At 38.9% G+C, this 15,040-nt stretch overlaps 1 protein-coding gene across 1 annotated transcript in view; it reads left to right on the forward strand.

The window, feature by feature from the left end:
- RP1 (RP1 axonemal microtubule associated) overlaps window positions 1-15,040 on the forward strand; it is a 267,355-nt gene that overhangs the window by 152,621 nt on the left and 99,694 nt on the right. The window contains exons 22-23 of the mRNA XM_077942819.1: window positions 7,207-7,265; window positions 7,590-7,634. Coding sequence (XP_077798945.1) covers window positions 7,207-7,265; window positions 7,590-7,634 — 104 coding nt within the window. The remainder of the gene's footprint in view (window positions 1-7,206; window positions 7,266-7,589; window positions 7,635-15,040) is intronic.

A 15,040-nucleotide genomic window follows, 5' to 3' on the forward strand; every position in this document is an offset into this window, starting at 1 on the left:
TAAAGACACTGTCGTCATTGGTCTAGGCCCATGCTACTCCAGTATGGCCTCATCTTTACTAATTACGTCTGCAAAAATCCTGTTTCCAAACAAGGTCGTGTTCTGAGGTTCTAGGTGGCCACGAATTTTGGAGGAACACTATTTAACCCAGTATGCTTTTTGAGTGGATTCTGTAATGTACTGTTTAGCATTAAATTAGGGAATCTCCAGATTTTTCTGTGTTAACAAACTTGAACTATTGTGTATGCATGTGTATATGAGAGTCTTGACTTTAATGTGAAATTATTAAAAATAAGTTAGCATCTATCTTTTAATAGAAACAATACCATTCACAATATTTATTTGATAACCTGCTTGACCTGAGAGGGCCTGGAAACAAGGAGAGTCAAAAGCCTCTCAATGTTGCCTTCCGTAACTCCTGACTGGTTTGGGAAATGACATTGACACGAGCTTGCAGAAGCAAGTTATTTGAAATAAAGGCCATATCTAGGGAAATTCTAAATAGAAGGAGAACTTACAAATGCAGAAATCAATCAGTTAAATGCAAATAACTACAAAGAATGACCAACATGGAGAAACCCTGTCTCTACTAAAAATACAAAATTAGCCAGGCGTGGTGGTGCATGCCTGTAATCCCAGCTACTCAGGAGGCTGAGGCAGGAGAATTGCTTGAACCCAGGAGGTAGAGGTAGTGGTGAGCTCATAGTGCACCATTACACTCCAGCCTGGGCAACAAGAGCAAAAACTCTGTCTCAAAAACAAATAAACAAATATAATGATCTAACTTGACTTGTCAAGGCAAGGCAGCATGACCAGCTTTGTCCTCTCAAAACCAAATTGTGGTCAGATAGGTGGAGTGACCCTGAGGCACATTCACCTGAGGAATAAGGATGTGATGCTGTACAGCATTCCTTAGAGTTGACATTGCAGCTAACACCTTTAAAGTGTTCCTGTCTCATTTCTTTTCAGGATTCTTGGCTTTTTAAATTTTATTTATTTATTTATTTATTTATTTATTTTGAGAAAGATTGAGATTATCTCCTTTGTGCAAAGTAAAAGAAAAGAAGACTTTAAAAGCTTTCCACTATGGATAGAATAGACTATCAGCAAATCCTGAATACCTCTGGTAGGTGGAATGCCACTTCCACTCCAGACCCATACCCTTTTCACTGTCCTCAGCACCTTCTTACTAATTGTTGAAAAAAAGAGTCTGTTGTTCCACCGAAACAATTGTGGGCCCCCTGCAGGCAGGTGAGGCAGGCCTTTGGGCAAGGCAAATTAAAGGCCTTCCTTTCATCCTTGAAATCACTCTCTAGGGGAAACTTTGCAGCCAAAAGCTGGCCTTGGGCACACAGCAGGCCTACAGCTCAGCCAGGGCCTGGCAGACAGGTTCTTCTCTGCTCCTCACGGGCCTTCACTGTGTTCTCAGCTGGTGCTGTTGGATCTGAGTTTACCTAACTCTTGGCCATTCCCTGGTGCCTGGAGTCCTGTAGGCTTTCATGTGTATATTTACTGGTGAGTTGACAAAAGATGTGTCACCTCTGCCAGGAGATATTTCCTGAAGCCACAGGTTGGGAAACTCATTTTCCTGTACACGTTTCACAAGGCATCTGACATTAACTCAGCACTTACTACATTAAATTTTATATGTATGTGTTTATGTGTCTATCCTACTGCTCCAGCTCAGTACACTTTTCCCCAAGGTTGGCCTGATGTCTTATATTTTTACTTTCAGCTCCTATCATTGTTTCTGAAATAGAATAGGTTAAATTTACATGTGTAATAAATTCAACCAAAATGCATGCATTAATCAAGACACTATAAGCCCAAAGGGAAATCATATTAAAAGACAGATTTGGAATTAGAACATAAAATTTAAAAGGTTTAATTGTATCTTAACCTCACTAAGACATATATAAACGAAATTGTCACTTAATACCCATTTTTAAGTGTTAATGACAACAAAAAGCCAAAGAGTGATTCTTAGAATTAGCATAAGTTTAAAAAAAAAAAAAAAAAAAAAGACGTGTCCCAGTGGTATAGAATTTTTTTTTTTTTTTTTTTTTTTTTTTTTTTTTTTTTTTTTTTTTTTGAGACGGAGTCTCGCTTTGTGGCTCAGGCTGGAGTGCGGTGGCGCAATCTCGGCTCACTGCAAGCTCCGCCTCCCGGGTTCATGCCATTCTTCTGCCTCAGCCTCCCCAGCAGCTGGGACTACAGGCGCCCGCCACCACGCCCAGCTAATTTTTTGTATTTTTAGTAGAGACGGGGTTTCACCATGTTAGCCAGGATGGTCTCGATCTCCTGACGTCGTGATCCGCCCGCCTCGGCCTCCCGAAGTACTGGGATTACAGGCGTGAGCCACCGCGCCCAGCCACTGGTATAGATTTTTAAGCAAAACGCAGTTTACTTGTCTCAGGATCTCACTCTTGAAAAACTGAAGTGGCTAGTTGACCAACCACACCGCAAGGGGGCTCCACCTTGACGGCCTGGTAGAGAGCTGCGTTTCTGCTGGTCTGTCACTGCAGCCTCACATACCAGCAGGGCCGCATCTCCATTCGTGAGATTGTTACGTGGAAGCAAGGCTGATAATCACCCCTCTACCATCCCGTCATTATTATTCACAAAGCATTCTCCTTGCTTAATTGCCTTGTGGCAACTCTGGCAGTTATTCCATGAAAAGCAAACATAAGGCACGTGTTCTTAGGAGGTTGTAATGAAGACCTTCGGTGTCCACAGGACAAATACACAGAACATAATAGGTACTCAGAAAGTGTGTGCTAAATTAGTGAATTAGTGAGTAAATCATGAGCTGAGCCTTATACAGAACAGGACTGAGTATATCATTTGTGGAGAGGGTCAGGAAAAGAAGCAGGGGCAGCCCTGTTTGAACAGCATCCTTCTTCTGTGTAAGTATAGCTGGCAAGAGAACCTTTACACCTAGGCCAGCTCTGGCTGAAGGTGTTAGTGTGTGGTGAATTAAAAATGAATTATCCCCCTGCCTTGGCCATTTACCTTTCTAGGCTTTTCTTCCAATTCTCCTGAGTAGAGTACGTTTTGCTTCTGTCCCTAGACATTCTCCAGGGATATTGTTACTCTTTTCCCTCATTTGTTTTAGCTCATTTTATTCTTTCTTCTGCTTATTGAAATTCTTATCCCTTAAGGCCCCGGACAAAATGTTATCCATGCCATGAAGCTTTCTCTGCTTGCCAGTCAGAACTGTGTTCATCCTTACCCTCTTTAAATTCCTCCAGCACTTGACTTAGACCTTTGTGCAATTCTTGCCAAACAGTGCACTGCCATTGTTTGTGAACGTATTTGTCTCACATACCAGATGATATGCTTCTTAAGGGTAGGGTCTCATAAATTTCTCTTTATTTTCCAGTATGGTTTCTCGTACCGAGTATGGATTTAGCAAATATTTATAGATAGGAATGGGGAAGGGAAGGAAGGAGGGAGGGGGGTAAGGACGATGGATGGAAAACATAATGGAATCCTAAGTTGGAAGAAACCTTAGAGGTCACCTAATCTTTGCATGAGTTCCCTCTGTAACATACTCAGATGTCTCATTACAAATAATTTATGCATTTATTTATTTTCAAAATAATTCAGCCTGTCTACAAATGGTTTTATTTTCCCTTTCTGGGAAAAGCGGGGGTGGGAAGGGTGAGGGGAGATGATGAATGATATAGATAAAAAAGATGTTGAAATTTTGATAAGGTACAGAAATGTAAAATACAATTTTTATAGGGAGAAGGGAATAATAAAAATTATCATGAGGCAGTGAGCAATCATTTAACTTTGCTGATTTTTTTTTTTTCCTGAAAGAGGCCACTATTAATCATTTCTTGCTATTCTGAGCATGTATTTGTGCTGCTGCAGATTTCTGTGCTCTTCTTTGTCAGTTTGTGCCATTCCTTGGTGCGAAAGTGACAAGTAGTGATGGTGGGAACCTGACAGAATGAGGTGCAGGAATGAGTCTTGTTCATTTTTTTGGGATGGGGGTGGAGACATAGAATCTTCAAATATTGCTTCTGCCATTTTCAATGTGAATGTGTGACAAATATAAAATATATCTCAGACTAAATATACTCTGTACTACTCCTTACCTTGTTATACATCTTCCCCCAGCAAAACACCCTGCATGTTTTAAGGCAGGAGCACCCCAACACATTCCACAGTTGTCTAATCTTAAAACACTAAGAGAACTTTTGCCCCTGTCTTTGTGTTTCCTAGCTAGGCCAGTGAAAGGGAGCTCCCTGGTGACCAAGGGGTTTAGGCATTCTTTAGCTGATGGCTGGCTGCAGAGAATGGATTGTGTTCTTGGTCAAGCAACCTTCTGCTGCTTGCTTTTCATTCCACTCCTTTAATATCATCACTGTACCTCTCAAGCCATACTGCTCCAATTCTCCCATCTGTTCACTGGCTTTGGGGAAATTTTCTTGTCCTAATGCAAAAACTTCCTTCACTATGCAAGGCCTACTGTTTTATGGCACATCTGAGAAAAGTAGGGTGATTGTTGGTTGACTGGCAGTCACCCCAAATATATTTTCTGTAACACCAACTGTGTACAAGGCACTGTGTTTGGCAGTCAGAAAATGCAGTAGGAACTACTATACTGTAATACATTTATGTATGTTTAATTCTGTGTCCTTTGTGTAGCTACAATTATTATCCATAATTTACAAATGAGGAAATTGAGGGTTACACAGATTAAGAATATGGGTCAAGGTTGCACAAGCAGTAGATGTTGAAGCCAGGTTTTGAAACAAGGCAATCTGACTCTACTTGAAATTTAACATCTGTTTTCTTTTTTCTTTCTTTTCTTTTTCTTTTTTCTTTCTTTTTTTTTTTTTTTTTGAGATGGAGTCTTGCTCTGTCACCCAGGCTGGAGTGCAGTGGAGCGATCTCAGCTCACTGCAACCTCTGCCTCCCAGGTTCAAGTGATTCTCCTGCCTCAGCCTCCTGAGTAGCTGGGATTACAGGTGTGCGCCACCACGCCTGGCCAATTTTTGTATTTTTAGTAGAGATGGGGTTTCACCATATTGGGCAGGCTGGTCTTGAACTCCTGACCTCAGGTGATCCACTCGCCTCGGCCTCCCAAAGTGCTGGGATTACAGGTGCGAGCCACTGCGCTGGGCCCTGAAGTCTGTATTTTTAAACATGAAGCTGACTGCCTTTATTCAGGCATATAAAGTAAACTCTACATATATAACAATGTAGCTGGAAAGATGGGATACATAAACCAAAACATAACTAATAAAGTAAGATTGCATAATTAGGAGCTGACTAAATGTGCAAAATATATTGTATGTGTGTTATTAGGTTCCAGAGGAGGAAAGAACACTGTGAGCTAAAGTGGTCAGAAGGAAATGGAATTTCTCTTAGCTCTGGAAAAATGGAGAGATGAGCAACCCTGACAGCTGGGTAGGACTGTGAGCTCACAGTTCGCCTTTATACCCCACACCTTCCCATTATCTGCTGATTGCAAGGCTAGTGTGGTGGCATCAGTCCTACAGCTCAGACTCTAAGTTCCTTGACATTGTCAGATCCTTGAGTAACCCACACACAACCCCTGCCCCTACCCCATCTTGTCCAGCAGCCTCCTGTGCGTCAGCCTCATGGAATCTCATTGGACTCTGGACCTTTGCCAGTGCTGTTGTCTCCCTCTACGGTGCCCTTCGTGACCTACTTATTGTCCAGCCTTCAGCTCAAGTATCACCTCTTTGTTGAATTGTTTTGTTCTTCATTCCTTTGCACTTCCCCATTCCTGCCATTGAGTTGGTCAGTCTCTTTCTTCTCCTATAACATCTGTATTTAAGTCACTCATCACACTTTGTTACATTTATATCTTTACATATCTGTTTTCTTCTGTTTTACAGTGGAAGCTCCTCAGGTCAGGTTTCTTCTCTCTTTTGTTTTTCTTGTAGCTCCAGCACTTAGGAAAATGCCTGCACACACAAGGCATTTTCTAAGTATCTATTGAATGGATAGATGGAAGGATGGAAGGAATGAGAGTATGCGTAAGTGTGTGAGATAGCAATAACCATGTTTTTTGTGGGCAATAATAAAATTGATATACCATGTAATACTACAAAAAAAATGCTTGTACATGACTTTTCATTTCAGCTTCACAACACTGCTATGAGGCAGGTAATTTAGTCAAAGAAAGTAAGCTTCAGGAGAGTAAGATCACAAAGCCAGTAAATGGCAAAGCTGGTTTTCTGAACTTTTCTTCAAAAGGGAGCTTCTAACGCTAAAGTTTACCTGGTTTAGGGGGAAGCTGCCTGGAGGATCAGCTATTAGCTCACCCGAAGCACGTTTTCCAACATGATAATATTTCACCAACTTTTATGGTTATATATATATATATATTATTTTTTTTTAATGAGATGGAGTCTCACTCTGTTTCCCAGGCTGGAGTGCAGGGGCGTGATCTCAGCTCACTGCAAGCTCCACCTCCCAGGTTCATTCTATTCTCCTGCCTCAGCCTCCCGAGTAGCTGGGACTATAGGCGCCCACCACCACACCCGGCTAATTTTTTGTATTTTTAGTAGACGGGGTTTCACCATGTTAGCCACGATGGTCTCAATTTCCTGACCTTGTGATCCACCCGCCTTGGCCTCTCAAAGTGCTGGGATTACAGGTGTGAGCCACCACGCTTGGCCAATGGTAATATTCTTTTCGCAAACACTGAGGAAGAGATTTTAGAGGAAGTCAGGTGAAAGCAAGACAGAAACTCTCATAGAGGAAATATTAAAATAGGGAGTCTATTTTTCTGTGCCAAGTTTCCCTGCAACCAATGTGCAGGCCATGTTTTCTAGGCTGGTCCAGGTACCATGCTCAAAATCTGAAACCCGCCCTTGCCCTTTGCTCCAGCTTGGTACTGGGAGTGCTCTGCTGGAGCCCCATTTGCTTTTACAGGTGATAGTGATAGACGACTGACAAACCTGGAGAGGTGGGTGGTTAGCAGGGTTAGCAACGTATATATTTCGTTCTTCAAGCCACAGGTATGATACCATTCTTAGTGCTATGATGAGTATGTAATAGGATGGGTTGTGTTTGACTATATAAAAAGCAATTTTATAGTTAACATTTAGTGTGCAAAATTAATGCAGAATCAACCTCATTTTAAAATTGAGAAAATCAGAAATTAATTTTCTCTCTATTTTCTCCTCTCTCTCTCTTTCTCTCTCTCTTTTTCCTCAGATGGCTTCCTTTTATGTCTCAGGGCATAATTCATTCAGAAATTGAACTTTATCTTCAAGGTGTGGATTACTGAAACCATCGGTAGAAGGAAGTACAAGATGATTTTGTTACATCTGGACATCATGGAACACTATTCCCCAGTTTTCCTCAGAACAGCCCCTTTGATCATTTATCTTTTATTGTTGGATTTATAGTATTCCTCACAGTGAAATAAAAACATATGTAAATCTGTGTCTTAGAAATGTTATATGCCCTACTTGAAGTTAAAAATCAACGTAAGGATTTGCCACTGTTAAAGAGTTAAACTCATGTTTCTTCTTTTCCCATTTACGATGTCATCAGACAGATCTATTATTAACTGCACTTCACTTTTATTTTTGCAGAAATGCAAATAAATCATCAACCTAAAATACAAGAGGAAGCAAATGGTAAATGTTGTTGCCACTTTTCATCTTTTAATCATCTGAAATAATCCATTTCTGTTTCAAGATTACCAACCTTACACATTTTTTATAGTACATTCTTATTGAGTTTAACTGTTGATTGAAAAATACTTAAAATGAACACAGGAATAAGCATTAAAGTATAGTTGATTTATAAAGAAACTGACAGCAACTTTAGGCCCAAATGCTTTTTTCCTTAATGCTTCTCTTCAATCATTTAAATATATGGGGAAAATAATTATTTTCTGAATGGTTAAATTATATTAACTTCTTTTAATTGTACTTTTTAAAAAACTTATTTGCATATTGGTTTCTTAGTTTTCTTTTAAAGTTTTTGTAATTATCTTTTTCTATTAGATCCTCTTCAAATCAATCTGCAATTATAGTATTAATATGTTACATTTTTAAAGTTGATCTGAATGAAATTGATAAATACTATTTACTAATATGCATACCAGGTTACCATATCTCTATGTTTTCAAAAATGGATATACTTTCTACAGTGGTGTGAAACTAGGCAAAGATTAGTGCTAACATTATTTTATTCATGAAGTCCTATAATGATGAAGATGGCTGCTGAGACATAAACAGTTCAAGCTTAAACTAGCATTCTTATCTATTTATATTAGGAACTGTGTTTCAGCTTAGTTTTTGTTATTTATTTTGTAAGGAAAAGTCTGTTCATGTGTCAGATTCTTAGTATGGTCATAATTTTACTAATGTTCCAGAATTTCTTAATAATTTTAAAGGACCTCAAGAGGTCTGTGTCTTACAATAAACCATCAAGTAATAAGGCTTGAAATGATATTCTAAGTAGAAAAATTATCCATTAATACCAGAAGTTGGTGGGGCATATGTGGGTAATAAAGGCTAATAGTTTTAAAATGAAGGTTATAATTAAGGCTGAAAATATCAGAAGTCCTTTGCCAATAATGTAAGCCATGTAATCAACATCAGTGATGTCAAACATGAAGTTGCAATGTACAGGGAATGTGTTGACCTAGAACTTTGTTAGATATACTTCATCAAATTTGATTAAAATAAGCTATTTTAAAATACTTGCTTGTAATTAATTATTTCTGTTGTCTTATTTTATGGCCTCATTAAAATGTATATTTTTTATAGTTCAAAAGTGGATTAGTCAAAGACTAATGAGTTTAGTTAGTTTATGATACACTGTCATTGTTTGTGAATGGTTCTGTCTTATTTCATTTTTAAATTCTAAATAATGCGACCTTTAATATTTCTTGGGATATGATTCTGGAAATACATTAGTGATCTCATAGTTATGTGAATGAGCTAATTTATGGTGTGGAAAGAACCTTGAAATGTTAAGCAGTCTAATCTATTGAGGCAGTGTTACATGTGGTTAAGAATGTTGAAAAGCAAACATGAGTCTTAGATTTTGAAAGTATATGAAGCACATGTATGTCATTTATGCCTTTCTATGTAGCTTCAGGGGGAAGAAAGTAGACCAAAATGCTATTTAAATTTAAAGGAGAAAAGGAAAAAGGACTCAACTAAGTTATTTTTACTTTCATTTTGAGGTGATCAACACTAAGTACAATTGTGCACCATTACTAACTCCTAGCCATGTTTTATTAATTCCCACAATCATCTAGGACATGTTTTCTAAACTTTGACACCTTATAATCTTAAATATTTATAATTCATATAGGTAAAATCATTCTTCATTGCAAAACTAACTACATAACTGAGTTAGACTGAACTTGGTTTTGAGAGAATATTTTCAGTATCCATTGCTGGATTGAGTTTCTTCATTGTTATCAGTGCTTTTGGCATATTGCTCTTATATCCAGCCACTATGCTAAACCCCTTCACTAATTCCAATAAATTTATATTAATTATATAATAAAAAATAAATTTAAATTGTAGTTCTAGAAGGTTTTTCATGATACAATTTGAATGATCTATGAAGACCATATCATATGTGAATTACAACACCTTTTCTTATCCTAATATGCTGTCTAGGTCCCTGGTACAATGTGGAATAGAAGCAGTGATGGTAACATTAATAGTGAATGCGTATATTATTTGCTGTGTAGTCTAAGTGTTCCAGAAAAATTTATATATTTCATCCTCCAGTAACCCTATGGGGTAGGTTGTATCATTATTCTACTTCACAGGTGATGAAACTAAAGGACAGAGAGGTTTTTATAACTTGTCTAAAGTCATACAAACAGATTTAGAATTTGAATGCAAGTGGTTCGACTTCGGGGACTGTACTGTTCTTGCTTTAGAGGGACTGATTTTCACTGCCCCCTGCCCCCAGTCACTAAAAATGTGTGCATGAGAGAGTATTTATCTTCTGTGTCTTTGGATTTATCTTGTTGTGTTATTTTTTAACATATTAAGCTACATTTAGCTTTTAGCCTTGTTTAAAATCTGAGTGAAAGGATGTTTTTAATTGTCAGGGGAGATTATTATTGTTATTATATTTCATATTACTCTTTTCTCAACCAGAACCTTTGTGGGGACAGGTTGGGTTTTTGATAAGCTCCTTTTACTACCCCTTATTTGGAGTCCAACCTTTCGCTAAGGGTGTATCCCCCTTTGGCTTACTTCAGAAGTCTCAGGTCCAGCTCCCACCCTCGTGTGGCCATTGCCACTCATTCTCCTGGCTTGGAGTGTTGGCATCCATCACACCTGCAGTCCTCGCCTTCTTGTTTGCTGAGTGCTCACCACTCACTTTCAGCTAGTGGCCCCTTTTATTATTAACATGCAGTGGATAATTTTTCTTACTTCCTTGAGATTAGAATAATGTACTAAAAACAATTTTTTTTTTTGTAATTTATCCAGAATCTCATTGTATTATAGTGAAATGGCTTTAAAAATACCATCTCAGGGCCAGGTGCAGTTGCTCATACCTGTAATCCCAGCACTTTGGGAGGCTGAGGTGGCCGGATCACTTGAGGTCAGGAGTTTGAGACCAGCCTGGCCAACATGGTGAAACCCAGTCTCTACTAAAAATACAATAATTAGCTGAGCGTGGTAGTGCATGCCTGTAATCCCAGCTACTCGGGAGGCTGAGGCAGAAGAATTGCTTGAATCTAGGTTTTGAGGTTGCAGTGAACCTAGATGGCACCACTGCACTCCAGCTGGGGCAACAGAGCAAGACCCTGTCTCAAAAAACTAAATAAATAAAATACCATCTCAGGAAACTGTGGCTCGGAAGTGTAAGAGCCTTGTCATCAGTCAAGCAGTTAGTAAATGAAAGAACTGATATTGGAACTTAGCTCTTAACCATTATACAAAGCTGCTTGATTTTAATGACTCAGCTTCCTACATGTACTCAAGGATTTCTGACTTCAGGGATTTAAAAATTCTTGGAGCACTTATTTATAGGCAATGCCAACCCTTTGTAGTATCATTAACAATTTGGTGGATTTTGTGTGGTAAAGATTATTAAAATATTTTCTCTCTCCTCTCAATTCTATTGCCTATACATGCCTGGCTGGCCTCACTTCCCAAATAGTGTCTGCTCAAAGAAAGAAAATTAAATTTAATGATTAGTCTCAGCTAAACATGATTAAGAACATAAAATATTCTATCACATCATCATGCATTCTGAGTCAACTATAGATGGCTTTGTATTGCCTTCTACTCTGATCATTCAGGGTACAATTTCCTGTGGTGGTGTGGATAATGACAGAGTAACAGCCTACCTCTTGTGTTGGAGCCTTCTGTCTGTTGTGTCAGCCTCATTTCCTCCACAGGAAGACACACTGTGGCACTAGGGAGCCTGGGCAAGCCTCAGGAATCAGTGTCTCAGATGAGTGTGCATAATTTGTGAAGCTGAGATGCCAGAGGAACCATTTTCAAGATTGCCTCGTCAGTCCCAACATACAGAGCCTGAAACTAGGTTAATGAATTCCAGCAGGGCTAAGTGGGAAAAGAGAAGTCAACTTGTGAACAAGTTTAGAATCAAAAGGAGAGAAGGTGAGCCAAGAGGAATTCTCCCAGCAGAGGCCAGATGCTGTGACTTACTGTTTAGTGCCTGAAACCTTTGGTATGGGCATGCCAGGAAGTGTTAAGTGAGCAACCAGGAAGACAGTGCAGTGTTTCTCATGCCCTGGCTGGGTTTAGCTTCATTTGCTCCCAAATTAAATAGCTAGTGTTTAGTTTTTGTTTGATTCTAGAACATTGGCTCACACTTTTTTTTTTTTTTTTTTTTTTTTGGTTTGAGACAAAATACCCGTAACTGAACATAGCAGTGGAATGGAATGGATTTGACACTGAAACAGTAATACTCACTCAGCATCTTCAGATATCCAACAGCCATGCAGAAACATCACCATCAACAGCCTACACCTCAACCACTTTGTGTTTATAAATAATTCACAGAAAGCATAGAATGGTTTGGGGTGAAGTAGACTTAATCAGGGTATGTCTTGTTAGTCTGAAGCAAGTTTTCTAAACCTTGGGTCTACTGACATTTCAGCTTGGATAATTTTTTGTTGTGGGGGACTGTCATAAATATCAGGGTATTCAGCAGCTTTCCTGGCTTCTACTCACCCACTGGATGGCAATAGCACGCACCTAGTTGTGATGACAAAAAAAAAAAAAATGTCTCCAGACATCAACAAATGTCTCTAAGGGGCAAAACCACCCACAGTTGAGAACTGCTGACCTAGAAAATAGTGGTTCTGCTGGAAAAGTGGTCAGAGAGGTGTGGAGATGGGGAAGTCTGGAAAGGAGGGTGTGGGAAACTGTTTGCTAAGAACGCCTGTAACTGCAGCATTTTCTGTGTTCTTCTGAACTCAACAAAAGGTAGAATCAGCCTGGGCAGACATTTGAAACTGCCTTGACTAACTGTGTAAAGCAGAAATGATAGTACGTGACAGTTTTGCTATACACTATTAGGTCATAAAAGATGACACCACTCCTGCCTGGGAATGTTAGTCTTTAGAATCCAGCCACTGTCCTGTGAAAAAGCCTGGACCTTATGGAGAAGTCTGCATGGAAAGGAACTAAGGCCATTGCTCTGACCCCTGGCTGTGCTTGCCACCAGCACCACCTTGCCAGTCACATTGAGAGAGTCATGTTGGAAGCAAATCCTCCTGGCCACAGCTGAACCGCCCCAATTGACACTATGTGGAGCAAAGATAATCCTTCCCTGCTAAGCCTGGCCCAAATTGTACTTTCAATGGCATAAGAAATGATTGTCATTGTTCTGCACCATTAAGTTTTAGGATAGTTTGTTATGCGGCAATAGATCATGGTAGCAGTAGAATTGGTAGTGGATAGGCTCATATAGACCTGCATACATAGGTCAAGACTTGGATTCTAAATATATTAAAGATTATGAATTGCTCTCCTAATGACCAGCACACAGTAATGTGGGTCTGAAAAGTAGATTTGAACCTAGTAGATTGCTTAGGATGTTGGGACACAAAGCACTCAGGAATTGTTAGCAAATGCAGTTGGCCTTCCGTACCTGCAGGTCCTACATCCCCGGATTCCATCAACCATAGATCGAAAAGTTCCAGAAAAAACCCAAACAATAAAAAATAACAATATAACAACAGAAAGTAATACACATTTAAAAAATACTATTTATATAGCATTTATATGGTATTATAAGTAATCTAGAGAAGATTTAATGTATATGGGAGGATGTGCATAGGTTATATGCAAATATTGTGCCATTTTATTGTTGTTTTTGTTTGGTTAGTTTATTTTTTAGAGACAGGGTCTTGCTCTGTCACCCAGGGTAGAGTGCAGTGGCATGATCATAGTTTACTGCAGCCTTGACCTCTTCACCTCGGGATCCTCCTGCCTCGGCCTCCTGAGTAGCTGGGACTACAGGCATATGCCACCACGCCCAGCTAATTAAAAAAAATTGTAGAGACAAGATCTCACTGTGTTGCCCAGGCTGGGCTTGATCTTCCCACGTTGGCCTGCCAAAGCACTGGAATTACAGATGTGAGCTACTATTCTTGGCCAACTAGGCCATTTCCTATAAGAGACTTGAGCATCTTTGGATTTTGATATGAGGGGGCATCCTGGAACTAATCTCCCTGGAACACCGAAGGATGACTATAGTCAAAGGAAGGCAAGTCAAGTTTTCCATGTAAGCCAAGATAAAGTGGGTGATTAAAGAGACAATGGGACATGGAAGAGATTTGGCAGCAAGTATCAAGGATACAATGGAAGGGAATTTGGGATGAGGACAAGGTGGAAATGCCAAGGCTGAGCTGCTAGAATCCAGGTTGAAAATCATCACAGGGAACCTAGGGCACCTGGAAAGAATTTGATATTTAATTTTCACACTTTCCTCCCTGTTAAGGGTCAAGATTTGAGGTGGAATCGGATGTACTAGATTCTGAATCCTGACTGCACCACTTACTCACTGCATGGCTTGGGAAATCACTGTATTTCTTTCAAATACATTTTGAAAATACATTGTGCCTCAGTTTCTTTCCTATAAAATGTAGGTAATAGTAGAAACTCTTGGGATTGTTGTGAGAATTAAATAATATCCATAAAGTACCTTGAACAGAGCCTAGTACATCTTATGTATCCAATAAACATTAGCTTTTAAACTGTATGTTTCACTTGTAATGGAACCTATCCCTGTCTTAAGTGCTGCGGCTGTAGTCCCACTGTGCACATGTTTGGACTACAGCAAGCACTTCCCACCTGGTTGGCTGACTCTGTCACTCTTCTTAGTCTTCTCTCTTTAGCCCTGTAAAGTGGAGTGTCCTTTACGACATCATACAATAATCGGTGGTAAATCACAGGAATAACAAGAGATTCATCTTAGACCAATATCAAGATAAAATAGGTAACAGATTCATTTCTGATAATGTTTTATGGTTGTTTTCTGGACTTAAAGTGGAGAAAATTGAGCACTGTTCAAAACCATTTTATTCTAGGAAGCATAGCTGTTTCTAATTCGGTGTCAAATTTATCCCAACTCCTGTGGTAGTCAGCACAGAATTTCTCTATTGCTTTACATGTATAATAGGATTAATGATATTTGTCTCTTGAAAGAATAAAAATATTTGTAAAGCACTTAAAATTTAAAAAAAAATCTCATGATCCTCTTATGAGGTTGTATTTTGAAGGACTTGTGAATTTATATACACAGAATTATTTGGAGATAAAATTAATAAAAATTAGAATAATCTGTCTTGTTTACAGTATCTTTGCTAAATCTCATATAAATATATTTATATGACCTTGAAAATGTGGATCATACAAGGTCAATATTTGTTTCGATTATCTTTGTGCTAATAAGATCAATTATGAGGCAAATAATAATGTCCTTGTCCTTTGTATGAAAAGTGACACTAATGACACATCATCAGAAGGACTTGTTTTTGTTAATTGATAAGTAGTTATATATTGTGCTGAAATAATCTTAA

This window comes from Macaca mulatta, chromosome 8 (assembly GCF_049350105.2).
Source record: "Macaca mulatta isolate MMU2019108-1 chromosome 8, T2T-MMU8v2.0, whole genome shotgun sequence".
NCBI classification, from domain to species: Eukaryota; Metazoa; Chordata; class Mammalia; order Primates; family Cercopithecidae; genus Macaca; species Macaca mulatta.